Below are 25,184 nucleotides of genomic sequence, written 5' to 3' on the forward strand. Positions count from 1 at the left end.
CTCTGAAAGCCAGTCACATCTGCTTCAAAATAGATTACACCGCCGCCACAAAAGCTGATGAATTAGCCAAAAACAAGAAGCCAAGAAATTCATCAAAGCCCATCAGTGACATCAAAACAATCGTATGTACTTTGGGTAATTTTAACACACTATTTGTCACCATTTCGCGACCCTGTCATAAATCCCAGATCTCTGCAGGGAGGCTGCTGCTGCTTGAGATGAGCAGCTCCAAGGTGAGAACTCCCCCTCAGGACGGGGGTTTCCGAAAACAGCTTGAAGGAGGTCTAAAATAACATGCCTAATAGTTAAACGGTGTTATTGATGTAATCATGCCCTCCCCTCCCGCCCGTCCCGCTGTCACTGATATCTCAAGAACAGTGAACTAATTAAAACACTCCTGGAGTTTGTTTTCATTTCGATCCTCACACAGAAATAAAGTCTTCACTAAACAGCTGCGGGTTTTTTTCTTTCCTTTTTTTTTTCTGTTCCTGCGAGGCCACATGTTGGGACCTGTTGCACCAACGTGCACAGAAGAGATGCGAAATCCCCATTCAATCATAAATTACACCTATTATTCATTATTCCTGTTGTGGCTTTCTCTGGGCTCTCTTTCATGTGCATGATGGCACAGCTCACTGTGCACCTGAAATATCAAAATGTTTGACATCAGCGGAGGTACTGTGGCCTCAGCTGACGGGAGGAGGTGGAGATGTGAAGGTGCAAAGCAGTGGTGGAGAGTAACTAAGTACATTTACTTAAGAAATGTACTTAAGTTTAGTTTTGAGGTACTTGTACTTTATACTTGTACTTCAGCGCAGTTCAGAGGGAGATGTTTTACTTTTTCATCCATTCTATTTATTTGACAGCTGTAGTTACTGCTTGCTTTTCAGATTTTCACGCAAACCACGTGATTGTCTTTTAAAACATGGTGTAAAAGTAAAAATTATGGCAGTAAAGTAGTTAAATATATACCTGTATATCTTTCTTTTCACAGTGTGTGGTGCTCAGCCTCCTTTTAATGTAGTTACATAATTACTGAGCAGCAGAGGTTTTGTGGAGAAGCAGCAGCTTATTTGGATCAACACTGGGAAAACAACATTTTTGGAGGATTGATGTTGGAGAAGTTTAAAAAAAAAAAAACGTCCAAAAAATTTTTTATCAAAGCACCTCTGATGACTCCAAAAGTTCATACAGTCTGTACACCAGTCAGATTTGATACTACACGTCATCAGCATTTGGACCCCCCCCCCCCACCTCCTCTCCTTGCCAGTAGTACAAGTGGTTAAGCTGCTGCTTTGCTGGAGCACATTGCAAACGTTGTGCAGAGGGGCGAGGAAGCACCTGCTTCCAACAAGGAGGTGGAGAAAATGCTCTCATGAAAACTGCAGTGGTTGGCACTGACACTTGTGCAGGAGGTCGGATTGCTCTGAGATTATGCACAGGTTATTTTGATAATCTTGTAGGGGGAAACGCTCGCTTGATGCCTTGTGGTTTTTCCTTTTTTTGTTTCCAGGAGAGTATAGTGTGACCAAAAACCAGTCAGAGTAAATTATGGATTGCCTTTGTGGTGGAGTGGTTGTTACAGTTTATGGTAGATTTTCGCATTTGTGTCAGCTCGCATTTGTGTTGGAGCAATGATGATCTTTCCCTCTGCATCTGTGTCGCATTTTAATGCACCACAAACTGTTGCCAGAGATCCCTGCCCCTGGATAGGCGATGTGGTTTTATCAGACAGCGTCGGACCGCATTCAGGAGCGCAGGAGCTCTGAGGAGACGCTTCTGGACTGCTTGGATTTGCTCGGTGGGAAGATCTATGCAGCTTTGTGAGAGAGCGGTGACAGAAGCGCGTAGACAGCGGCATCATCAGTGGTAAAAAGTTGGACTGAAAGTACACCGTCAGTAAGGAAACTGATGCGCGTAAGAAGGGATGCCAGCCAGGCGTGGCTTGTGTTTGAATATCCAATGTGAGAATGCGTGGGGAGTATGTATATAATAGAGCCTTTCCATCTGATAAACAGAGATATCAGACTGATGATTATAGCAAAGGACGATCAATAAAGTGAGAGGACGCGTCTGATTTGGAGGAGCACGGCGCGCTGGGTACGCTTTGTGCGTGCATGGACCGGACTTGTGTAAACTTTTTTTTCCTCCTCCTCGAGTCACCGTAGATTTTTAAATGCCGTCGCTTAATTTGACAGCTGTGCACACAATGGCAGAGGTCGGGAGTTTTCTGGGGACGATCGACTTGGATTTACAAAGCTTCCCTGCGCTCGGGAATATGCCCCTGCCGGAGTCTCCAGTGGGCTTGAATGAGCGGCTGGGGCAGATTGAAGGGAGGCTGCAGCGGGGGTCGCCGACGGATTTCGGCCACCTCAAAGGGATCCTGCGGCGGCGGCAGCTCTACTGCAGGACCGGCTTTCAGCTGGAGATATTCCCTAATGGGACTGTGCATGGGACAAGACAGGACCACAGCAGATTCGGTGAGGATTTCAACTTTTTTTTGTACTATTGGTACCATGAGAAACTCGAAATATTACAGATTGTGTCATGTAATTTGTGTGACTCAATAGACAGAAACAGGTCAATAGTTTGATTGACCACCAATGATTTATTAAACAGGCAACACGATTATGACAGAGAGGTCTACATGAGAGGAGGTGATCTGTGGCCTAAATATATCAAATATTACAGAATTTAATCACGCTTTTTAGTTATTTGCGAGCTCACTGCCATGTAACGTATACTGTATTATCAAGTTTGGCCGTTTCCACTGCTGTCACTGTAAAAGTGCGTGAAGTTACTTTAATTAAGAGGCTTGTTCCTGCCGCGCGTCCCCAGTGAAAACCCGTTCGTGCGTCACTGTCACCTGGCGCGCAGCAAAGCGGAGCCGCACACACCTTTTTCTGGCAATCCCCGCTGCGCGTGGGGGGCAGGTGTCTCTCCGCAAACAAGCGGCGCGTGCGCGTCCCGCGGCCACAGCGACTGCGAGCCCGCACGCGTACCGAGCGCGAGCACGCGCGCCGGCGGTTCTGAAGGAGTCGGTGCCGTTAACGTAAACGGAGCGAGGCGCGGCTCACGCGGGGGAACGAGAAACAAATGAGGTCAGAGGGCAGATACGCACATGTCTCGCGCCTCATATCCATGCAGTCATCTCGCAGGTGCAGGCCGGCTCGCTCGCTGCGGAAAGAGCGGAATAACCCGAAATTAAAGCATGACCACTGCGGAATCCAGGGAAGGTTTAATGTTCCGATTTCAGCCAAAACACGCCGGTTTACAGGGATGGGTGGTCCGCGTGTTTGTCTCTGGCTTCACTTAGCTTTAAAATGCAAGGTCTTTGTCAGAGCTGCAAGGGAGACATGGCTTTGATTAGAGGGATATGAAACACACACTTCACCCCACGAAAAATTAGAGGGATGTTCTCTGTCATCCTCTGGCATCAGATGAGGTCGAGGAGATGGGGACCAGGTGGCTTTAAGATGGCCTGTGCCAGTCAGCGCAGCCAGCTGGATCCTCTCTGACTAACCTCTGCATCACAACAGCCAAGAGCTTTTAATTTCACCAGTTGTTTCCCTGCCTTTGAAGTACATGTTCACTTTACTGCAGCTTCCTGTGAGTCAGCAGCCCACTAAACAACATACCCACATCTCAAACTTCATAAAAGTGACTTCTCGCTCTGTATTAGTAGCCAGTTGGGAAGTTCCAAAGACAGGATGAACACATTTATAGACACCACAATCGGCTATGATTAAACGACTGATCTATGTTCTTTAGACCAGACTACAAAAAAAGAAGCTAGGAAATCAAAGAAATCGTCATCTGGAGCTGCTCTCATCCAGTCCACACGTCTTTTCTGCTGCGAGCGGCCTTAAAGCAGCGTTTTTTTGAATGTAGTCTGGTGATGCAAGAAGATGACAGTGAGCAACTTCAGCAGCACACATGAAGATTTCTCTCCTCAGCTGCTGCATATGTTGACTGCTCTGCTGTCACAGAAATGGAGGCTACTTGTTGCCGTGCATGTGCTTGTGGACTTTCCTGACTGGTTTCTTGCATTGTGTGTGTGTGTGTGTGCGTGCCTGTGTGTGTGTGTGCGTGCATTGTTTGACCTCAGGTATCCTGGAGTTCATCAGTCTGGCAGTGGGTCTGGTCAGCATCAGAGGGGTGGACGCCGGACTCTACCTCGGCATGAATGAGAAAGGAGAGCTCTATGGGTCGGTGAGTCAAAAAAACAACAACCCTGCTTTCATTCACAACCCTTCCCTCGCCATGCAGCCCAGGGTCTCATTCACAACAAGCCTGGCACTTGATGCACGTGACTTGCTTTGCAGGAGACGCTGTTTTGCAGCCGTTCTCAGAAACTTTTTCTTTCTTTTTTTTTTTACAATATGCGCCAGAATTGAGCTCTGAAAATCTGAGAGTCAGTTTGTTATCAAGGTTCATGGCAGATGGGAAAACCACAGTGAGACAAGACAAGTATGTGCTCCTTTTACAGGCTCTCACACTCTCTGTCACACACTTCCCTCTCGCCTTCCTTCAGTGTTGTGTTAAAGACAGCTGATCCAATAAATGATGATGACTGTTTGACCAAAAATCAACACAGGCAGTAGCAAAGAAAGGAAACACTTTATACTCGAAGGGATTCAAGAGAAAAGCGGATTTACAAACCAACCCCGTCGTTTAAGATATGCGGAAATATTTACATATTTTCCCAAAGTGGAGGCAGGAACATTTGGAGTGACTCTGGATGTGTGGTGCGGGTGAATTTGGTGAAGATTAGTTTGGAGCACAGTGTCACAGGTAGCAGAAGCTTCCTGTGCTCTTCCACCGTAAATGCAACACGCAGAGAATATCTTTTTCATCCTGGCTGACTTTGTCTCAGCCTGGCTATCTGGAGACAGGGAGAGAGGAAAGGGAAGAGATAAAGACAATGAAGGGGAAGTATGTGAGGGTTACCTGGATCAGGTGTCCCAGGGCATTACCTGAGGGCCTCTCAGGACCCAGACTCCCCCTGGCTCTGAACATTTCGAACAGAGGCTACTTTTAAGCGCGGCCATTATGTTGAAAGTGCAGATATTGTTACCGCATGCTATCACAGTCTGGCATCCTGGAGCTTTGACCCTGGGGGAGGGGGTGGGTGATGGCGGGCGGCGGTGATTTGTGGGGGTGGGGGTAATTGCACACCTGACTGAGTCACCTGATTGACAGAGGGAGCGATGTAGACGCGTCTGTCTGAGGCTGAGAGGCCAGGAGGTGGAAGGGGGGAGGGTAGCAGGTAGAAGGGTGCTTCCGTCCCACAACCGCCAGACCTTGACGAGCTTTTGATCCAATGAGGTTTTGGTGTGTGTGTGTGTGTGTGTGTGTGTGTGTGTGTGTGTGTGTGTGTGTGTGTGTGTGTGTGTGTGTATTAGGATGGAGTTGGCCCAGTCATGCGCCCTCGGGGCTGTGTTTACAGACAACAGCTTCACCACACAGCCGCAGCCAAGCAGAGCCTGACAGCCAATCAACAAAATTGCTGCTGGAATAAAAACCGAGACTCTTGCACAAACACTCGCTCAAACTGTAACGTGTTTTATTAGAGGCGGAGATTGACTGATCGCTGCGTAGAGAAGCTGCGTCGTCCTAGCCAAAAAAAGTTAGTCCGAGCGCCTGGGAGGGACAGTGGGAGGGAGAAGGGGTGACAGCGACTGTTTGGGACTCCCTCAAAAGTGGTGCACCCCTGGCCCCGGTTCCTCGGCGATACCCTCGTCTTGACTGGGGTTCGACCCGCCTGCAGAGCTGCTGTATGACTGACTGGTCTTGGCAGGAGAGCAGCTCTAACCCTGATGTCTCTTATTGTTCTCACACACTCACTCAGCCAGCACACTCTCACCTGCTGAACCCGCAGCCATCGCTCATGCTGCGCTGTCAGTGAAGGCCGAGGCTTTGAGGGCTGCTGTGTGTGTGTGTGCATGAGAAGTGAGAGAGGAAGAGAGAGCGAGGGAGGAATGGATGCCTGCTAGCTGTTCCTCTTGCATCACAGGGAGGGAAATGATTCTCCATGCACGACGAGAGGTTAACAGGTCTGAGGAATGAGTGCGGGGCGTAAAGAGAAAAGCTGCTCGTAATGACTTCCCCTCTTTTGTCATAATGAGCACCTGCCTAAATGAGTTTCTACTGGTTCATTTCAGCTTCCGAGCACAGTCCAGGATAGTTAATGAAATACATAAACTAGCACACCAGGAGTGCGATCTGCATGCAAAGTGGCATCATCCGTCTTGGCTGCGTTTGCCGGATGCTGCAAATTTTCGTCCTCTCTCGCTCACAGTGCCACATGAGCACATGACTGATGTGTTGTTTTCTCTCCTGCAGAAAAAGCTGACAGCAGAGTGTGTGTTCAGGGAGCAGTTTGAGGAGAACTGGTACAACACCTACGCTTCAACTCTGTACAAGCACACAGACACAGGACGCTTCTACTACGTGGCCTTGAATAAGGACGGCTCGCCCAGGGAGGGCGGCAGGACTAAAAAACACCAGAAACTCACCCACTTCCTACCCAGGCCGGTGGAGATTGAAAAGATCCCTCAGGCGTACCGGGACTTATTCCAGTACAGGTGACCATCGCTTACACTTGGAGAACTGGTTACAATCGGAGGAACAGAAGTAAAAGAAGAGGAGAGGGGGGTTGCTGCGGATATTTTGGACCTGGTACAAAACTGTTCACCCTCAGCTCCCCCTGAGGTCACTGTGCTTGCGCCTCAGCCCACTGCCGAGCCCGTTACAGCACTAGCATAAACATTGTGCATGCTCCTGGATGTTGCTTCTTTGCCTCTGCAGTGACCTCAGAGAGGAGGGAAAGCGATCTTGTAAAACCACTGCGGACATGGATGGAGGTAGCCCGCATGATCGCCCTCGCTGTGGGGCGATCAGGACGGTCCAGTCAGGTGCCATGTTTTCCCAATAACCACTTTTTAAAGGCTAATGCGTAGATACAGACGCGACCCGCAACGTCAAGTGGAGTCTTGGAGGTTTGCGTAGCACTAAGCTGGTGTGGACTGGTGTTGACTATGAGGACACCAAGAAGGGACTTTTAGGATCTTCAAATGACGCAAAGCACTGCAGATGTCACATTGTGCATTTGCCATGCAACAATGCAAGAAAGGGCACATTCCGCAGAGATAGACGGGAGAAGCAGGGCCAGAAAATGATGTGCTGCACGCATACTAAGCGACAGGTTGGGATAGTCAGGTACTAAAGAGTCTGTAAGGAGAATGTCTGTGAGGAAGAACTGGAGTTTTTTTTTAAGTTGTCGTCAAAATCAAAGATGAAAGAGGGGGAATAAAACCTCTAAGATGAATGTGTGACAGATGAAAGAGCACTTACTGCACATCCCCAGTCCCAGCTGTAGGCTCGCTTGTTCTCCGGTGTAACCACCAGAGTCAGAGTAATGATATCATTCATCACATTTCAATGAAATATCAAGCAGCGCCTTGTAGAAAGTGTATACACAAGTGATTAAGCTCGGGACAAAAGCACTTCTCTGACTGTGGTTGTAAAGACTAAGTGATGGGGTTTTTTTTAAAGGATGGCGACTTGTAATGTTCTAAGTGTCAGGAACATTATTAAAAATGCAAGCAGCTGAGGTGTACATGTGGGTGATCCTATTTATGAGATGTACAATATATTTATTTTCTACATATAAAGTATAAATATAAATCTATATATTTATTTATTGCAAAGACTTTATTTTGTAATGAACTTGAAGTTATCTGGACTGTAGATTCTACTGAAATTACACCAAAAAAAGCAACAAACAAACAAAAAAAACCTGCAATGAACATGACAATAAAATTGTCCTGCTATCGAGAGCTCATTGTGAGAGACTATTTTTGCTTGGATAAAAATGTGATGTACCAATTAAAACCAGATATAGAATCTATGTGAATGTTGCATTTCTTTCCTTTCGTTCGCCGTGAAGTTTTTTACAGGTCCCCGGTTTTTCATGGTCCCCAGAGGATGAATGTGGAAGACTTCAGTAATCCCAACTTTTCCTCTGGCTCCACCACGAGGTTGACTCTTGTGTTTTCACCTGATAAAGAACACACCAGTCTATATTAAAAAGTAGCTTTCTTTTGTCTGAGCAGCATGCTCATTGTTATTAAATACCTCGAATGTAATAACTTTAAAAGCAATGACCACATGGCATTTTGTCCTCCCATCCAGGAGACAGAGAGAACATGAGATAAAAAGATGCAGTTGATTTTTTCCCAGAGGAGAGCACCGATACAATCCCATGCCAATTTGCCCTCATAAACCCTTTACCAAGTAATGTGCACAGACCCTCTCTGTCTCCACGAGGTCTTAGTCAGCCTACATCCACCATACAAAATCAGATTCCTTATGCAACTGGATCCCGACTCCTAATTGGCTTTACACATCAGCATGGATTTAGAGCAGTGATTGGTTGTTCATTGCAGGGGCCTCTCAGGCTCCGCTGCAGTGCAGTCTGCAGCAGGCCTTTCCAATGGACAGAAACAGCTGCCTGCCGCACAGAGAACCAGCAGGGATGTGCCGCAAACCTGGAGTGGTGGTAATCTGGGGCTGAGAGGGGATGGGATCAACATTTCAACATCTGCAATAGTTGTAATGTTTCTCCACTGGCAGATATCTGTAAGCTGTGAGAGCAAGCTCCCCTGGGGGGAGGGAATGGAAAAGTCAAAGACATGCAGGGGAAAACCCTGGCAGACTGAGAAATGAAAACAATACCGGGAGAGGGAAAAATAGATGAAAGATTGAAGGGAGAAGAGAGTGGGACAAAAGGCACTTAGTGCTGTGGGTGTGAAACAGGGGGACGCTGCATCAGGACGTAACAGCAATCTGCTTCGCAACTGTTAAAGAAACAGGCGCACATTTTATGGGGAAATACGCTTTTCCCGAGAATTAGATAAGATCGATATCGCTTTCGTATGTGCACGGTAAATATGAAGCTGCAGCCAGGACAGCTTATCTGATCAGAAAGACTGGAAGCAGGAGGAAACCGCTAAGTTAGCCTAGCTCTGTTCAAAGGTAAAATAATCTTAAAAGCTCACCGGTCAACATATTTTAACTTGTTTAACTTTCAGTAGTAACCTGCTAATTTTGTTTACCAATTGTTTCTGTGATTTGTATTTCAGTTAGCAAATATATAGTACATCTTTAAATCTTTAAATATTAATATAAATAATTATCATTAGCCCAATTACCATCATTGATGCAATTAACATTTGCATTAATATGGAGTACTGTACAGTTTGGTAAACTGAAGAAACATCCAACACATAACATTTGAATGTCTCAGGTCCTTTTCTTTGCATTGGGTAGGCATGTGTCCCTCTTATTAGCCAATCAATGCCAATCAGAGATAAGCGTCATAACCTACCGGGGTTCTTAGAGGGGGCGGGACTAGAGAGAGTGAGGGACACGGAGGAGAATAATGAGACATTAAGAGGCAGGAGTAAATTATATAAAATCTGTTAAATTACTCATCAACAGCTAGTGCTAAAGTACTATCAGGGGTGTTTGTCCACCCTGTTAAACTGAACGGTGGCTAGCTAGGTATTGCCTCAGTAGCTGCAAGGAGAAGAGACCAAATGCGTGTTGGAAACCGTAATGATTTGAACATTTATAGTTAAAAGATAGGAAGTTCATGAGTGTTTGTGAATTTATGGATGATGTGTTTTGAGGTGGGCCACACATGCTGCTGAAGGAACCATACATGTACTCCCAGATACTGCTATCGTTCCAGATCAGCGGAGGAGGACGCCATTAATGTTTCCAGCCCGTACTGTCACAAAGCAAGAGCCTCTCCTCCAGGACCAGGTGCACACCTCCATATGAAACGTTTAGCAGGTGTAATTTGGTAAAAAGAAAGTAGTTCCAACCTAAAACTGTTCACAACAAGGTTTGTGGATTATCCCCATCTGTCAGGGTTCAGATACGTCGTCATGCAAGTGTATGATGAAAGTGTGTGTAAGACCTACAACAATAAGAAGCTGACCTGAATGACCAAATCTCTCATCAACATCCTCCCATCCTAATTCAGTCAGTGCAAAACAATGCACTGTAAATCATTTCAGCCCTGAAAAACAAATGACTCCACACAGGGGTTGCTCATCCTTTTGGTCACTTTATTAAATGTTATATTAAATACTTATCAAGATAATAGCAGATCAGATTCATGGCAAATCAGGTTGGTGTATTTGCTAACATAAGAACATTCTTAGGAGGGCCAAAAAGTTTCTCTACATTTATGAAATACACCTTGTGCAAACACAGGAGCCAACTAGAGACAACAGGCATCTCTTCAAGAGAAATGTACGTACTCCTCATGGTTAACAGCTATTTAAGCATTTAGAAGCAAAAATGTGCCAAAGTAGAATACAGGTAGTCTGGGGGCCTGCCTGGTGAGACTACAGTGTCCAGAAGGCATTTCTCACAAAGCAGAGGACACAGATCAGCCAGACGTATTAAGATTTTCAGTCTTTACTCTATCAAATCCAGCATGAAACACACATTTCAAACTTTGACAGAAAAGTAAAGGGAAAAGTTTTGGGCCCTGTGACACCTGGCTGAACTGGATATGCTTTGTGAGACCCAGTCACTCACCCAAGCTTGGGATCAACACAAGTGGAACATAAACAATGAACAGGACGCACAGTGCTATGCTAGGCAACACGTGACAATGAGAATGATGTTACAAAAAGGTCATAGGAACCGGCAGGCAGTTTTGAACAACACAAGCATTCCATTACCATGTTCAGCGACAACTAATGTAAACACTTAAAAGCATAATAGAAAAGATTCTGAACAAAATCTCAAATCTCAGAACTTTACAGAGCTTTTTTTTAGGAAATTAATATAAGGCCATATTTTTTTTAAATATTTTTTTGCAGTTTTTATTGACTTATCAATTTCTTCTATCTCCCAAAAAGAGCAGGACTTTGCAGCACCATCAGCTGTCTGCTTTGCTAGATATTGGTGAAGGAATCTACTGGGGCTAATAATCATGTAGAGCTTTACATCAGAGTCCTGTCACCAACAACACTGGTCCCACTCAGGTTTAGTTAGGCATTTAAAACAGTATAAAAAACTGAGTTTAAATAACAAGGAAACCCTCTTAAGGGGAGAACAATACAATGCTTAAAAGCATTGGGGGTAAAACTTTCGTCTTTAAATACAAGAAAAATGAAGATATAGAACTTGAATAACATTAAGGCGATATATACATTTTTTTTCTGTTGAAACTGCTAATGGACTCCTTTCACACAGTCATTTATACACAATATTCCACCTTCTCTCAGTGAACTACAGAATAAAGAACCGAGAGTCTATCCCACTTGAGGCCCCAGTGGACAACAGCCTAGTCTCAAAACTACTCCACCTTCTGATTGGTGTACCAGTTTGCTTTGAGCTGAGCGGTCTCACAGTGTGTTTGTTACAGAGAACTGGGCCTCGCTCAGACTGGGCCACTGGGAGCCGGCTAGCTGAGTGGGGGTTGAGGAACAGTCCCTCTGACCTACAGGCCCTTGGAGGGCCCAGGATTCTTGCCCATGCTTTGATGGGGGCCCAGGCCGTGGAGCTGCTGGTAGATGCCCAGCAGGTCCATCTGACTGAGCCCACTGCCTCCCATCATGCCATTCTGCAGGGCCAGCTGGTTCAGGTAGTTGGCCTGATTGGCCATGGCCAGCTGCTGCTCCTGCACCTTCCTGTTGGTGATCACCTTCTGCACGAACATCATCAGCTGCGCAGACACAAACATAGAAACAGTTCAAGTAACTACAAAATTACTACTATAGTTAAATAAGTCAGAGTGGAACAACCAAGACCTCACATGTCCAAAGCACATATGAAGATAACAGACAAGAAAAACAAAGCTATTCACACTGAAACCAATAGGTTACTTTGCTGGTGAAATGCTGACACCAGATATTGTGTTTCAGTTATGAGCTTCATAGTGCAGGTCTTACCGTCTGCTGCCTGGTGAGGACGTCCCTGTACACAGCTTCCCGACGCTTGAGCTCCAGCTCCACACTTGCCTGTCGACCCAGAGCCATAGACTGGACCTGATTCTCTGTGAGGGACGGGTTCTCCTTCCACTGTGGGGAGAGAGGACAGCTCACAGATTGTGACCCCCGACCACCACCACAACGATAATATCCCATCAAGTGACTGAAAGGTGACAAGGCTAAACACACTTCTATGACACTCACCACTCTGCCAATTGTGTCTTCCAGCGACTCCCGCGGTAAAGACTTCAATGCATTTGTTGCTTCAGCAACTTTATGTCGTCCCTGGTTTATAAGGTCCTGAACCCAAATGAAGGGGGGTTGGGGGTTGGGGGTTGGGGGGGGCATGAAGAGGCAGGTGAGCTTTTCCAATTTTCACCAATATTCAAAAGCAATGTAAAGTGGCTGTAGCTTTAGCTCCATCAGCATGCTTGATGATTTTAAACTCCAAAATCTGTTGACATGATCTCCTTTAAATAAGGATGCAGCACTCACTGAGTTATTGAATCACTTTTACAAGATCATAAGTCTGCTTTCAAAGATACAGCTGCAGCAACATTATTCTTTTCACACTCCGTTGACTTCCTTGCTGTAAAACACAAACTGCCTCTTGGACCGTCTGTCCTCTCCCTCAGTCAAATGTGCCACTGTGTATAAATAGCTGCTGCCCCAGACATGGAGTATTATGAACCGTTGGGTGGAGGAGAGGGGCAGCGCTGGGCATGTCGGCTACTAGACTGTTGTCACAATTAGCAGTGGGGTCTGAGGAATGTGGGGCTCCATGCCGTGGGGGAAGGAGAGGGAGGCGTGCGAGGCAGGAGAGGGGCATGTGGAGCTCATTACTTACCTCCAGCTGCTGGTTGGTCATGGAGGCCAAAGCCGCCACGTTGTAGGAGAAGTAGCTGGAGGAACCAATGTCCATCTGGGCGTATGATGACTGGTAGTTGGTCCTCATGGACAGACCCTGAGATAAAAGACAGAGAGGGGAAGTGAAAAGGCCTCCAACAGAAGAGCGGGATTACTACACATTTATTAGACAGGTATTAAAATCCACCAAGGGCATGATGGGAGATACAGTAGCCCTTTGTATATAAGCCTGTTCAAGGCCTGAACATTGTTCTGTTATTCAGGGGCATTGTTCTGCCATCAAGCCAGCAGCTGAGTTAGTAACAGAGCTGAATCAACATCTGTCTAAAATGGGGAAGCTGGAACCACAAGTAACTAACACTGTTGTATTACACTGGCACTGGGGCAGCACCACGCCAGCGTTGTTTGGTTCAGTGTAAAAAAGCAAAGCCAGCGTAATGTAGGCTCTCCTTCACAGCAGTACTGTGGAATCTGTTAAAAAGGGCTTGAACGGCATCACTATGTCCAGAGACAACAATTCACTTCACATCATATACAGTCAGTAATCCTGACAACAAAGCTTTTAACTCTTCACACATATATCATGTTTGACTCAAGTTGTTTGGTATCAGCTTGTTACTCTTGTATTAAACCTGTGTGTGAGAGAAGTGACCTGAAGTAAACAGTCTTGTCCCAGTAAAGGCCAGCAGGATGCCGATGTCTGTGTGTAATTGAGCCTCTGCTGCAGATGGTTTTCCTGTGCCCTGTAATCTGGCCATCCGGTATGTAGGAGTGTGAGTGTGTGTGTGTGTGCGTGTGTGTGTGTGCATGTGTGTGTGTGTGTGTGTGTGTTGGGAGCCACTGGGGGTCTTTGGACCTGGTCAGAGACAGGTGTGCAGGCTTAAACAGTACAAAACCTCAGTACAACCACAAAACCACAACACACACACTTCACTTTTGGGTTCGCTGTTAACAAGCAGCCACTCTTGCAGCTTCAGCTGCTTCCTCAGATGTTCTGCAGACTTCGTACATCTTCAGACAGACAAACACAAAATGTAGACTTGACTTCATTTCCAAAAGTCGGCATCTGAAATCTAAATTTATGACATGAGCCTTTCTAAGCTCTGCACCGTGCTGAAGTCATCCCAGTGAGACCGAGGGCTCTTGGGTTCAGTTTGGTTTTGGGCGCCTGATCATGTTCTCACAGTTTTTCCCATTTCCTGAGTTGCAAATCTGATATTCATACACATAGCTTTTCCTGGCCACCACCAGCCAACCCTTAAGTTGTGAAGACATTAGCAGAGGCTGGGTTACGTTCCAGTTGTTTCTCCTGAAAAGCTCAGAGTATACGATGCAATACTGAACAGCCTCTCGTGGATGAAAAGTGGTTACTTGCTCATCTTTGGTGAATGACAGATTGCAGTGACGTGAACGTAATTGAAATCCTCACATTCGACCTCAGCGCCACTGTTTTTCCTGCGACTGGGAACCCTCTGTTCTCTTGAAAAGCAGAGGAGCTCTGAGGGAAAAGCCGCTTAAGGCACACAGAGGGCAGAGGAGGGAGAGTGTGTTGGAAAAATAATCATTAGAGTGAATTAGAATCTAGGATTACACAGGGGGGAGAGGAGACCTGCTCCTGCTCTCCTACAACATCAACCTCCCCCCACACATTTCTCCAAATAAACCCCACTAATTGCCCATTGATTTGTCCCACAAGAAAGAAAGGGAAGAAGAGGGGACAATGTGGGAGGTGACGGAGGAAAAGAGAGAAAAGTGAAGTGTAATGCAGACCAATGAGGAGTCCCTAACCCTCTGTGGAGATGCATACTTACAGTAAGCAGCACTGACACTGCTTGACAGTGACACCAGGGTGGGGGGTGGGTGGATGGGGTTGTGTGTTACTGATGAAAGGACTGTACAGATCGAACACATCTTTACAAACAAAAGTGGGGCCTATCTTAGCTCACTTTGCACTTTGATGTCAGTGATTTGGAGAATGATGGACACGAGGGCTAAGTGCTATATGTGTGTGCCTTTGATTTTGGAACTTACGAATATGCCAGTGTGTAGTATGCACATGTGTGTGTGTGGTTTTCTCCTCGCCTACCTTTTTCTCTGCCTCGTACTCGGCCCAGGCAGCCTTGCGATCCTCCTCGCTCAGGGCTTCCTCCTCCTTGTGGTCCAGAAGGGAGTCATGTTCATGGTAACACACAATGTGGTCCTTGTTGTTCTGCAGCATCTCAGCCAGGAAGGGATCCTACATCAGCGAAGAAGACAAAAAGATAGAAACAGTCATGAGGGGTTTAAAGCTATCATTGGAGGGGAGGGAGAGAAATCAAGTGGGTATCCTCTAAAGTTGCAGTGTTTGTAGTACAACATCCCCTCTTTTTGTTACTGTCCTTCCACTCATCAAGTAAATGCAACCAAAAAGAGGGGAAAAAAGACCTTGATGATGCTCACTTGGTTGTCAAACTCTGCTGGAGCCCAAGAGTAGCTGTAATAAAGTGGATTTTGTCCCCCATCACTTTAACTGATAGCACATTATGAAGGGATCTCTTAATGAACAGAAGGGATGATTCCAGCAAGAAAATCCTGTTCCAATGTTAATATTAGCACCTGACCGTTGTAAAAAAAAAAAAGCAGCAAGAACACTCAGAAGAGCTTTGCTGGATCAATGTGTTTAATAAAATGTTCTGTGAACTTCAAATATATCACTTGCAATGCAACAAGGAACACTAACATTGAATTTAAAACCAAACAACTTCAGTGACAGCAGATCTGAAACCAGACATTGCTTTGGTTTAGAGAGCAAAGGAATCTCAATTCTTTATCCAGCCTGCAGCTAGCAGTTTTGTATTTATATTGGAAAAAAGGCTGCACCAGTTAGCATGTGTGCACCTGCATTGTTACTGCGGCAAACAGTACAAACAGGCCAACAAGACCTGAATACACAAATCCAACATCATCTATGTTCTAACACTTCTGACGTTTGGATTTGAGAAAAAAAACAAAAAAAACTTGGATTTGCCTGCAAGAGGATTAAAAGAACATGTAAACATAAATAAATAATGAATGGTTTTTTGGGACTCTGGTTTCCATGACTACACTGTTATTGAAAACAATACCTGAGTACAATTAAAAGAGCTGGGTCGGGCTCAGCTCACAGAAACATGGTTTAAATTACACTCTGCAGCACGTTTGCTTTTCTTTGTCTTGACTTCGCTTTACATTAAACTGGAACTTTGCAATCAGGAAACAACGTCATACAGAAGTTGCATCATTAACCTCCACACGGGCCAATTCACAGGGGGCTTTCCTCTCCTCCCCCGCCCTTCTCTGTGTCACTTTGAACAGTGACAGGGAGTGTGAAGTTGCTAACAAAATTAATCATATATGTCACCGGTATTAAGGCGGGAAAAAAAGACAAAACAGAAAGACCAAACCATGAAATTAAGCAGTGATTGCAGACCTGCATTGAATAAACAGAAAATAAACACCAGACCAGATGGAGTGAAACTGGATCCCTAAAAGGGGGGAGAAGTGAGCTGTAAGAAAACTACAACAAGAACCTATTTTTAGGCCTCAGAACTCCAGAGAGTGACAGATAAGGTGGCCAGCCATCACACTTAATCAGAACAAAACCAGGCCACCCCTGAACAACCAGACATTTTGAAGCAGCGGCAAAGCCAGCGATTCAACTGCTGCTTTGCTCTCTAATTAGGACATAAAAGCACAGAAGAGCCTGTTGGCCTGACTCAGATAAAAGGCATCCATTGTGGTTTGTTCTGCCAAAATAGCTGAGCACATGGTCAAATAAAGGCCAAAGTAGATGCCAGTACAGGTACTTGTGTTGGCACTGCTGTACAATATGGTTATGACGACATTATTATGACAAATGCCAAATCTGACTCGGTGGTGACGATGAGGACTTCCCTGTGGCCCCTCTGAGGTTCATCTGGGTTAGCTGATTTGTCAGTGACAGTCTCCCATAAAGAAAGGAATCTACAAATTTTCACGTCTCTGCTTTGCTGTCCTGCCTGAAGGAGGACAGTGATGGTCAATGACAACTACAGCTGACAGGCACAAGTCCACAACAAGAGCTAGAAGCTTCTTGCCAGTTTGCTGGCATTAACCAGAACTGTCATACTGTTAAAACCATGCAGATTGCTCACCCCATCTGAAAAAGCCCTGCAAAAGGAAGACTAGAATTGGAAATTTGTTCTTATTTTTCTGTTAATTTAGTAGTTTGTTAGAACTCAACTGTAAAAGTTTAAGCCATATATGGGGGAACAAAAAGCTGCAATCTCTTGAGCATGTAGAAAGTATATGTAGGTTTTATTCAAGTGCATGAAAAAAGGAGCACTTTTGACTACCAACAGGGTAATGGGTCAGTAAAGCTGTAGGTCAAATGACAGAACAGATGCCCCCAGTGGAACCCAGTGAATCCTGGGATACTTATTCCCTAAAATCAATGGCTCTGGGGTGGTCCGGTCTATCTCCTGTCCCAGTGTGTTCTATGTGTGTGTGCCTTGAGCCAGCACTAATGATTGTAGGTAAACTGACCTGGGCTATTGTCATTCTTATGGAGTGCATGGTGAAGCCTATCGCTTTACTGCAGGGGAAGAGGAAAAGCTAGAGACGCTGGGTGGGCAGATGCTCAAAGAGAAAGAGGTAAATTACTCCACTCAACTTTTTTTCCCCCTCTGAGAAAAAATGTGGGAGCAGGGTTAGAATTTCTAGAGGGTGATATTTGGAAAGGAATTTGGGCATTTGGCATCACAGAGTGTGTGTTTGTGTGCTCAGATGTAATAATGGAGACGGCTGTCCTGTCTGACGAGAAGCTCAAGACTTGAGACCAAAGAATCTCAACAGATTCAGTCTCAACGATGGCCTGATAATCTGCTGTCTTGATTCTAAACACCACTTTTAGAGCCTTTTATTCAACAAATGGTGTGCAAATGTGCCCTCTATGTGGAGCAAGCTCTAAGATGGAAGCCTTGGCTTCAGCTGACTGCTAAACAAAGCAAAGGGGTCAGCAGAGCAAAAAAACCCAGTGTAAGAATTGGTATACTAATGACACAACACGTCCAACACGCAACCACTGTTTGAAACCTATCCATTCTTCCTGATGAGAGAACAATTTATGCCCTCCGTAAGTGAAATTCTTGTACATGTACATATTGTGAAAATGGCTAACCTGCCAGCAGTCCATAAATGATGTAAAGCTGTTTTCAAACTCGGCAGCTCTCACATCAGAAAGATGAAAACTTGGGAGTCGACATAAGTGGGCCTCATGTAGACTTTACAACTTGGCACAGGCACCAGCACGTACTTTACCAATCGACTTTAGGTGGCGCTTAACTGTAAAAGGTCTGATGCAATTAAACACCCGCTTGCATTAATAGTTCTGGGTCCTATGCAGGCATGGTTTTTGGCTGTGTTATCAGATATTTTCTCAAGCTGAGAACATTCTCAACCATATTAACCCAATTTCCTGCACCTAAACGACCAGTTTTTGTGTCACGAAAGCTTTAACCACACAGTCATTCATTTTATTTCTGTCATTGCCACAACAATAAACCTGCACTTAACAGAGAACAATAACACCACACAGGAGGAATTACATGCAAAGGGAGGAAAAATGTGGAAATTGGAAAGATTGAAAAACAGACTTTTGATTGAATTCCAATCTATAATATAACCAATACAGAGAAAAATGAACCATAAACTGGTTAAGTGACAGAGATCTTCAGTTGTCCGACAACAGCAACTAGTTTCTGAAGTTGTCCAGTTGTTTTTGAGTGAATTCAAAGTGGCTGTGTCTGCCAGAAACTGCTTTGATGCACAGGTGCGTTAACCATAGCAACAGAGGGGGCCAAGACAGGATCCCGACAGCAGGAATGTGAGTGGCTGAGATATTTGTAATACCTAAACATAGCCAGTCAAAACTCTCCTCTCTCCTCCAGCTGCACGCAAGTGATACACATAACCCTACTGGCCTGCTCTAAACAGTTTTTTTCTGCAGAAACACACTTAGCTACAGGCACTGTGCCTGACATCAGGAGGCCACCCCTGCCCTCAGGACCACGTTGTCTTTACACCCTCCAGGGCCTGCACAAGGCAAAGGGTTTATCTAGCTGTCTGTCAATCGACAAAGAAACAAAATCACACATGTCACAAAGGGCTAAAAAAGAAAATAAACATACCACATTCCTATAAAAACAAGCTTCAGCCAACAGCAGTGGGGCGGGGGGGGGGGGGGGGGGGGTATTTCTATGGGAGATCTCTACAAGGCCAGCCAGCTGGAGCTGAATGGGTAGGTCAAGAGGGATTCACAAGGAGTCAATTAGAGTATGATGGTGGAACTGTACCTGGCAGAAATCAAGTCAAAACATGGAAATCAGTTTCTGAGTAAATGAAGTGAGAAATAGGCTGAACACTAGCTGATCACAGAGTGTCAGAGTGAAAAGGTGGCGAAGTGCTGCTCAGTTCAAAGTCAATGAAAAGGGCTGCTCACTGTCCAGCTCATAGCTGCCAGGCTTGGTCATTTCTCAAAGGATGTTACAGACTACAGGCTGGGTTATGCTAGAAAAGATGTAGTTTGTATGATGCAGATGCAGAAATAAAAAGGGTTTTATAGCTGTTCCCAATGGCCACACGAGAGGGTGGGGTGAAAAGCCTGCAATCAAGAGAGGCGATGCACATTTTCAATCAGTCTCTTCTGGAAGGTATTTATGGTGCTGCATTTGTTGTGTACATGAAAAGTGTAAAGAAAGCAAGCGTAAGAGTGAAGTTCAAACCCTAGCTCCTTCCTCACATCTGCACAGCTGGCCAATCACAGTGAAGTGGGTGTGACTGTCAGATTGTGGGATTCAGAGAAGGTACAGAAATGGTTGGACACAGCCAACTCTGTCTTTTGTCGTGACTAACACTGTTCTCTCCATCTGCAACGCAACAAGCTCAGGCATGTTTTCTGAAAGTTGGCATTCTGGGATGTATGAAAAACCACTTATCCAAGTTGATAAAGACGGGGCCAGTAAAAAGTAATTTACAAAACTTTCATCACAAAATAACCCCTGTATTCCACTGAACATCACTGACTGATGATATATAATGCTTACAGAGTATTCGAGGGGGATTTTCCATTAAGGTCAAAGTGACTTCCTACCCCTAATGAGACAAGCATGGTGTGGCTTATTGCTACAGTCTGCTCCTGTCTATACTGTAGCTCGAGTGCACCCTCCCCACCACAAGCTTTCAGTGTACCTGACAGAGCCTAATGACCACTGTAGCCATCACCTGCTGAGAGCACAGAGAGTGAAGCACGCCCACAGCCTGCCAGCTTGACCGACAGCGTACAAGCCAGCAACTTTTGCAGAGAATGCTGTGGCGTTGTATAAAAAATGGCTATGTTTACGTCCCATTGAAAACACGGTCACATGTTAGATTGAAGAGACAAGTGTGATGAACAGGAAATAGTTGAGGGTGTCTCAGGATGGGTGGGTGGGGAGTCAAAATCTCATGTCTGGGCTGAGAGAACCTTCTTTGTCATTAGGGGGAAGTGCTCCTGCTTCCTTTGTCTCCAATTAGTTTCTCTGAAGAGCACAGAGACATCTTTAAGAGAGGGGTTTAAATAATGACCCTTCATCATGCAGGGTAGGCCAGAGGGAGAAGAAGAAGAAAAACAACTTTACTGAGCTCGCTTTGAACATTCGGAGGCAGAGTGGCGAGTCAGAGCAACAGATGGTTGCGATGATGGCGAGGAAAAGACGGGGTGGGGTCATGGTGGACGGAGAAGAGAGTGAAGACATCAGTCAGGATAAGGCGGAGTAAAGTGGAAAGAAAGGTGAGGTACAAGGTGTCGGTGGTGCAGAAATAACAACAGCATATAGCAGCATATCAGCAATAGGTAGGTGAGAATGATTGCAGAGGAAAGACAACCATCGTGAGTTTTTCCCTCAACAAGGCTTGGCACAAGCAAAAGGTGAGACAAAAATAATTCCAACTCAGCTTCTTAAGCATAAATATCAAGCACTGCCTCCATGGCCTGTGTGATTAGAGCTATATGCCCTTTGTGGCTGAGAAAACAGCAGTTCACAGCGTGAAGAGTTTAGGAGAATGAGCACAAAACTCTCTCTGCCGTGGCTCGAATCACTCTCTCCTTCTGTGCAGAGTGTTGTTGGCTCAAAGTGATGGAGGGCGTCTGACTCATCTTCACATCATTCCAGACGGCAAATTCCTTCCGTAATACTGCAAGTCCTGCTGCCACATCACAGTTAACCCCCTGGCCAAAACAGGTCAGCTTGTTAAAGAGCTTGTCAGCCTCTCCGTCTTTAATACTGTGTCACATAAATGTCACTGGGCTCATTAAAGATCATACACATCTGACAGGCCGCAGCTCAGTGAACACATCTTTCCTCTTCAAATCTCCAACTGTGCTCCGCTGCACTGTAAGTAGACTACTCCTGGTTTAGAAGAGTATGGAAGGTGAGAGCAATGATATCAGCTGCCGGCTGAGTGGATTCATGCGGTGCTTCTACCTGTTAATACCCATGAAAGGAATAGCGATAAAGATCTTTTGACAGTGTAAATGGAAAACAGATTTTCCATTAAGGTGCACTGAAAGGCCTCTCAACTGTCCGGTGAAAGAGCAAGCGAGTCGGAGATACAGTGTTTCTTTTCATCCATTCTGTTTACAGGTTTCTACGGAGTAACCCAGGTCAAACCAAAACAAAGAAGTAAAAACCACTTAAGATGATCTGAATAAACCCAAAGACTGCAAAAAAGGGAAGGAGTGGGAAAGCATGGGAGTAATTCAAAGATCAACAAAGAAGGAATTAATGAAAAAAAGAGAAAAGAGGAGTACAGGTTTATAGCTGGGCAGCAGCAGTGTTGCAATGAGAAGACTATTTAGTAAATAACTGTAAACAGACAAATCTGTGCAGCTGCGCGGGGTTGGATGGTCCATGTAAGGGCTGTGTGTTCTTATTAAACCCCAGGGGGCCCAAATAGTGACAGAGCACCTGCATTAAGAGAGAAGAGGCAAGCGCAGGATTATGAAAGGAAACGAGAAGAAACAGAAAGATCCGGGAAAGGCCAAGCAGGATACAAGCTGGAACCGAGTTTAAATAACAGTTTATCACTGAAGTGCTAAACTTCAAAAGGAAGAACATACTACTTGTGCAAGCTTGGAAAAACAAACTTGGCATTTAAATTGGCATTCTGTGCCATGTTTGTTGAAGGAAAAAAGACTATTTTACTACTGTTAATTGGTTTCAGCCCGTTTGTCCTCATTTCCCGAAGGGATCAGTTTAAAGAAAACCATGAAATCTCCATCAATGGTTCATCAAAGTCCAACAACGTGTATGATTTTTTTTTAACTTGAATTTATAAATATATGCTAGGTCCAACAACACCATATTTGAACAATCTAAGTACATACATGGTGTACATACATATATACATGTTTACCTTAGGGAGCAAGGGCGTGGCTTTCTTGCTCTTCTTCCCTGAGGGATCATCCAGTGTGTCCGGCTCAAAGGTGTAGAGCTCAGCCAGCTCGTTCGTCGTAAAGTGCCTTTCAATCTGCTGCTGGTCTACCACCCGGAATGACAGAGACTGCTTGGTTACCTGCCGGTCATAAATCTTCTCCTCCATTGTGCCCTGAAAGAAGAAAGTGAAGTAAGTTTAATATTACCTTCAACTGTTTCTAGATATGGATGTTCTGAAACTCATTATGTGTCAAAAAATAAAGCAGGTTACACACAAGCTGTCCAAACCTTTTAACACCAAACTTAAGAGGGATCGTGATCAAGTAACAGACACAGTGATCACGGATGACGTGTTTAGAATCATCTCTTGGTTGACGATCGGTGGCCAATCAAACAGCACATCCACAGAAATGACCAAAGCAGCTCACCTGGGCCAGGAACCTGTACACATAGACAGTCTTAAGCTGGCCAAAGCGGTAGACCCTGAAGATACTTTGGACGTCGTAGGAGGGGTTCCAGGAGGCGTCGAAGATGATGACCCTGTTGGCTGCCACCAGGTTGATGCCAAGAGAGCCAGCTCGTGTGGAAATGAGGAACAAACGACCTCTGGGAAAGTATAAGAGGATGCAGTGAGTTAGTGCTTAAAAATGCACGATGGAACCATTTACATTTTAGGCATTAACCGTCAAAAACGTGTTGTTTATACCAAAAGTATTTTACCTTGTGTTACTGGTGTCATTAAACTCTTCAGCCCACTTCTTCCTGGTAGTGGCACTGGTGGAGCCATCCAGGCGATAGTAGTCAATATTCCTGAACCACTTGCCTTCACCTTTAGAGACATAGTAAAAAATCTGACTATGGCTATTCAACATCCACATCTACGCTCCACAAAACCTTAAAAAACACACGTGTCACCATCAACTAAGCTTTTTCCCTGTCAGAAAGACTTAGTTTGGGTTTTGGCAGACAGCAGATAGATGGTAGTGTTACTTAGAGGCCTGCAGTGTTTAGCCTTCAAGATGGCAACCCCCCTCCCCAAACACACGCACGCATAAACACACACACGCACGCACGCACGCCTTCATAACCAACATTTCAGTATGTTTCCAATTACGGCACTGTGATCTTTTCATTACAAATTACAAACCCTTGAGCAAACATTTTTTTGTGGAATAAAAAGTCAAGGTCTAATCATTTTCAAAATGAAAGTAAAAACAGCTGCTGAAGTTTAATTAGGAACATGACCTTACACCAGCAGCGGTGAGCATGTGTGTCTGTGTGTGTTCAAGGATAATAAGCACACAAACGTGTACAAGACTACATGTTGCATGTGGGCTGTCTGCTGTACGAGTGTGAAACCTGCATCTCCATATGAAAATACTCCAGCCCTCTCCAACACTAATGTTGGCATTTTTTATATCTCACACAGTTTTGTCAGTTCAAAGACGACAGTGTAAAACCACAAAAATGAAGCTTAGGACAGACAACTGGGCTCCTCAACCTCCATAAGTCAGTAGCTGGCTGATATTATTAAACATTGCTCTGTGATTTTAGCACATCATGAAACCAGGAGCAGCCTCTCAGATCCTAACTTTAAGAGGGAAGCCAATCATTGGCAATAGTAGGATCGTTTGCTGAAATAAGGCTAACACATTGACAGGTACGTCGACTTGAGTACAGCGAGAACTTCCTGAATAAATGAAGTCAGACTGCACTGAAAAAGTACCTTTGTATGGGGAGAGTTTGTCTTCATCTTTAGCTCTGCAAGACAGCTCCAGGAAGTCCTCAATCAGGTCCAGAGAGATGAGAGACTGACTGAACACCAACCTGAGGACAGAAGATGCACCAGTGCCACAGCTGCATGTCACTCTGTGGTTATCCCAAACACTTTCATTAACACTGCAAACAAACTACATGACAGAAAAGGCCATAAAGGTTTTATCAGCACATCAAGCACAGACAAGAGGTCGACCAATAGTGGCATTTTAAAGACTAATACAATACAGATAGTTTGTAAACGTCCTGTTGCTGCCAATTAATCAGCCAAACCAATTCAGTCTCTCTAGTACAGACACACTTACACTTTATCATCTACTTCCTCTGCCATGCGCAGGATCTCAAACAGGAGCGTCATCTTCCCAGAGTGCTCCAGGATCTCTGAGTCAGCCTCTGTGACAAACTCCTTGTGCCAGTCAGGAGTGGGACTCCCTGGTGCTGAGCCAGTGGTCTGAGCTGTTTGATACACAAAGTAACAGATTAGTCTCGATGTGCTCGGTAGTCCCACAACAACAAGCTCTAACAAAAACTAATTATCATTAAAATTTAATTATTACATGTTTCTCTGCTACGGTACAACTGCAGTGTGCGCAGATATTCGTTGCTGAAGCAAGAATGCCACTAAATATGCTCATTTTACTCTGTTCTTAATATGTCTATACAATCAATTTCCCAATGTTTGCGGTCTTGTTTTTTGTTTACTTTTGGGTTACTTTATTTGTGCATTTTAATTTTAATTTCTTACTTTTGACTCCACCAACTTTATAGATATAATAATAAAATGGCGTCTATAATACAGTGACCTGTAAAGCATTGCATTAGTTTTTGTTTTTCTTGAGCTCACACTCAAAGGGAGCTTTCTTGGGTAGGAGTGTCATCAACAAACACAGAGCAAAACTGCTTTACAGTTGAACGGATCACCTTTAACCAGTCAGAAACTCAAAAGCTGTATACAGTTCTTGGTCAAACATCACTGCTTATTGTTGGTCCATTGACTTCTCTCTGCCAGCTTAAATCAATTGTAAGGGGACATTCTTCAGAGTATCTAGGAACA

At 44.9% G+C, this 25,184-nt stretch overlaps 2 protein-coding genes across 2 annotated transcripts in view; one reads left to right on the forward strand and one right to left on the reverse strand.

Annotated features, from left to right (window-relative positions):
• Nucleotides 1-1,403: 1,403 nt before the first annotated feature.
• Nucleotides 1,404-7,862, forward strand: fgf16 (fibroblast growth factor 16). Its single transcript, XM_041943505.1, has 3 exons — nt 1,404-2,480; nt 4,109-4,212; nt 6,346-7,862. The coding sequence occupies exons 1-3, from the start codon at nt 2,177-2,179 to the stop codon at nt 6,589-6,591; spliced, it is 654 nt and encodes a 217-aa protein (XP_041799439.1). The 5' UTR covers nt 1,404-2,176; the 3' UTR covers nt 6,592-7,862.
• A 2,262-nt stretch (nt 7,863-10,124) lies between these two features.
• The window catches only part of atrx (ATRX chromatin remodeler), a 29,342-nt gene continuing 14,282 nt past the window's right edge, over nt 10,125-25,184 (reverse strand). The window contains exons 25-34 of the mRNA XM_041943492.1: nt 24,436-24,586; nt 24,081-24,181; nt 23,075-23,183; nt 22,783-22,960; nt 22,335-22,526; nt 14,971-15,120; nt 12,865-12,981; nt 12,222-12,317; nt 11,979-12,107; nt 10,125-11,752 (exon numbers count right to left, since the gene is read on the reverse strand). Coding sequence (XP_041799426.1) covers nt 11,528-11,752; nt 11,979-12,107; nt 12,222-12,317; nt 12,865-12,981; nt 14,971-15,120; nt 22,335-22,526; nt 22,783-22,960; nt 23,075-23,183; nt 24,081-24,181; nt 24,436-24,586 — 1,448 coding nt within the window. The 3' untranslated portion in view covers nt 10,125-11,527. The remainder of the gene's footprint in view (nt 11,753-11,978; nt 12,108-12,221; nt 12,318-12,864; nt 12,982-14,970; nt 15,121-22,334; nt 22,527-22,782; nt 22,961-23,074; nt 23,184-24,080; nt 24,182-24,435; nt 24,587-25,184) is intronic.

This window comes from Chelmon rostratus, chromosome 9 (genome assembly GCF_017976325.1).
Source record: "Chelmon rostratus isolate fCheRos1 chromosome 9, fCheRos1.pri, whole genome shotgun sequence".
NCBI classification, from domain to species: Eukaryota; Metazoa; Chordata; class Actinopteri; order Chaetodontiformes; family Chaetodontidae; genus Chelmon; species Chelmon rostratus.